The sequence below is a fragment of the Parus major genome, chromosome 23 (assembly GCF_001522545.3).
Source record: "Parus major isolate Abel chromosome 23, Parus_major1.1, whole genome shotgun sequence".
Lineage (NCBI taxonomy): Eukaryota > Metazoa > Chordata > Aves > Passeriformes > Paridae > Parus > Parus major.
Genome location: NC_031791.1, coordinates 822,598 through 824,106, shown reverse-complemented (window position 1 = coordinate 824,106; position 1,509 = coordinate 822,598). Strand labels below are relative to the sequence as shown.

Sequence of the window (1,509 nt, the reverse complement as noted above, 5' to 3'; positions counted from 1 at the left end):
CCAAAACAAGCGCCCCTGCCCCCAGCAGGTGGTCTCAAGAAGGTCTCTCCCCTTATTTGCATAAATTACCCCGCCCACCCAGCGGCCACTTTAAGGCCCCTCCCGGCGGGGCGCCACCGGCCGCAGCAAAGGGGCGGGGCCACGGCGACGACAGCCAATCAGTACGCTGCGTTTTCCGCGGGAAATCCGAATTTTGAAGAACGGGTTTTGGCGCTTTAAAAAAAAAAAGAAAAGGAAAAAAAAAAAAAAAAAAAAAAAAAAAAAAAAAGAGAAAAGGACCGCTCGGGGCCAGGCGAGATCGGGCGGGAGCGGAGCCGGGCGCGGGGGTCCCGGCCCAGGCGGGGCCGCGCTCCCGCCGCCCCGGGCCCATACGGCCCCAGTGCGGCTGATTTTTAGGGCCAAAAGTGAATTTTCCGCCGGTCTCGGAGGCATCGCCGCCGTGTTCTTCTCTGCAGGTTTTTCGGGGGGGAATTTGGGGACCGGCCGGTGGCATCGCCAGCTGGAACGCCTCCTCGGTCCCCCCAAAATGCCACGGCAGAAATTGTGACCCCCTCCCGGCTACGGAATCGCGGGGTGCTCCTGCCCCCTTCCCCGGGCCGGGCTTCTCGGAAAAGACTGCAATGCTGCGGCTCCCCAGAGGAGTGTCCCGCGCCCCGGGGAGGGGGGGTACCGCCCCCCCCCCCCCCCCCCCCTACCCACCACCACCCGAAGAAGGTCATGTCAGTGGTGGGCTCCTGTGATCCGGGGGCTTCCAGCCTGGGCAGCCCCCCGTTATCCGCAGGCTGTTTCACCCAGGTCTACACGCCGGCGGCTGTCAGCGCCCCCGCTTCTCGGGGCGGATCTCTCTGTGACACCCCCCAAGGCCCCGAGCTCAGGACCCTCTGTTCAGCCTCGGCGGGACGGCTGCCGGTAAGATGTCTGCATCCCGTCTCTTCCTCGGGCATCTCTTCGGGGGCACGGGAGGCTGGGGATGATGCTGGGTGGGGAGCAAGGGGTGAGTGACCCCAGCATGTACAGCCCCCTCCATTCCAAATTTTGCAGCTTATATTGGTGTCTGCACCCTCTACGGTGTCTTTCTGTGAGTGGGGGAGGGTGAGGTCTGAAATCAAAAGTCTCAGTGAAATGGCTCAGATGTTTCTTTAACTTCCCCTCGCCCCTGCGTGCCCGCGGCTCCGGCTTCCGCTTCTTGGCCCTTTTCGGCCTCTTTCCCTCCCTCCAGCTTGCAATAAGTCCGGGTTGTGCCTCAACACCCTGTCAGCAATCCCAGGCCCGTTGAGAAGCCCTTTCTATGATGGGGAAATGAGGAATGGGTACAGTCAGAGCCCCTGCGTGCTCTGGGCAGGGGGCACCAGCCCTGCTCACTTATCTCTCCCGACTTTGGAGCTGCGACCCCCGGGGTGACCCGTCACCCAGGGGAGGTGGGGGGACACGGGATGGGGTGCTACAGCATCGCTTTCCAAGCTTGGTTTTTGCCCGTCGTAACAGTGGGACTGGCAATGGCTTTTTTTT

At 62.0% G+C, this 1,509-nt stretch overlaps 1 protein-coding gene across 2 annotated transcripts in view; it reads left to right on the top strand.

The window, feature by feature from the left end:
• The first annotated feature begins 298 nt into the window (after positions 1 to 298).
• E2F2 (E2F transcription factor 2) overlaps positions 299 to 1,509 on the top strand; it is an 8,643-nt gene continuing 7,432 nt past the window's right edge. For both annotated transcript variants that reach the window (XM_015648991.2, XM_015648990.2), the window contains exon 1: positions 299 to 909. In XM_015648991.2, coding sequence (XP_015504477.1) covers positions 718 to 909 — 192 coding nt within the window. In that variant the 5' untranslated portion in view covers positions 299 to 717. The remainder of the gene's footprint in view (positions 910 to 1,509) is intronic.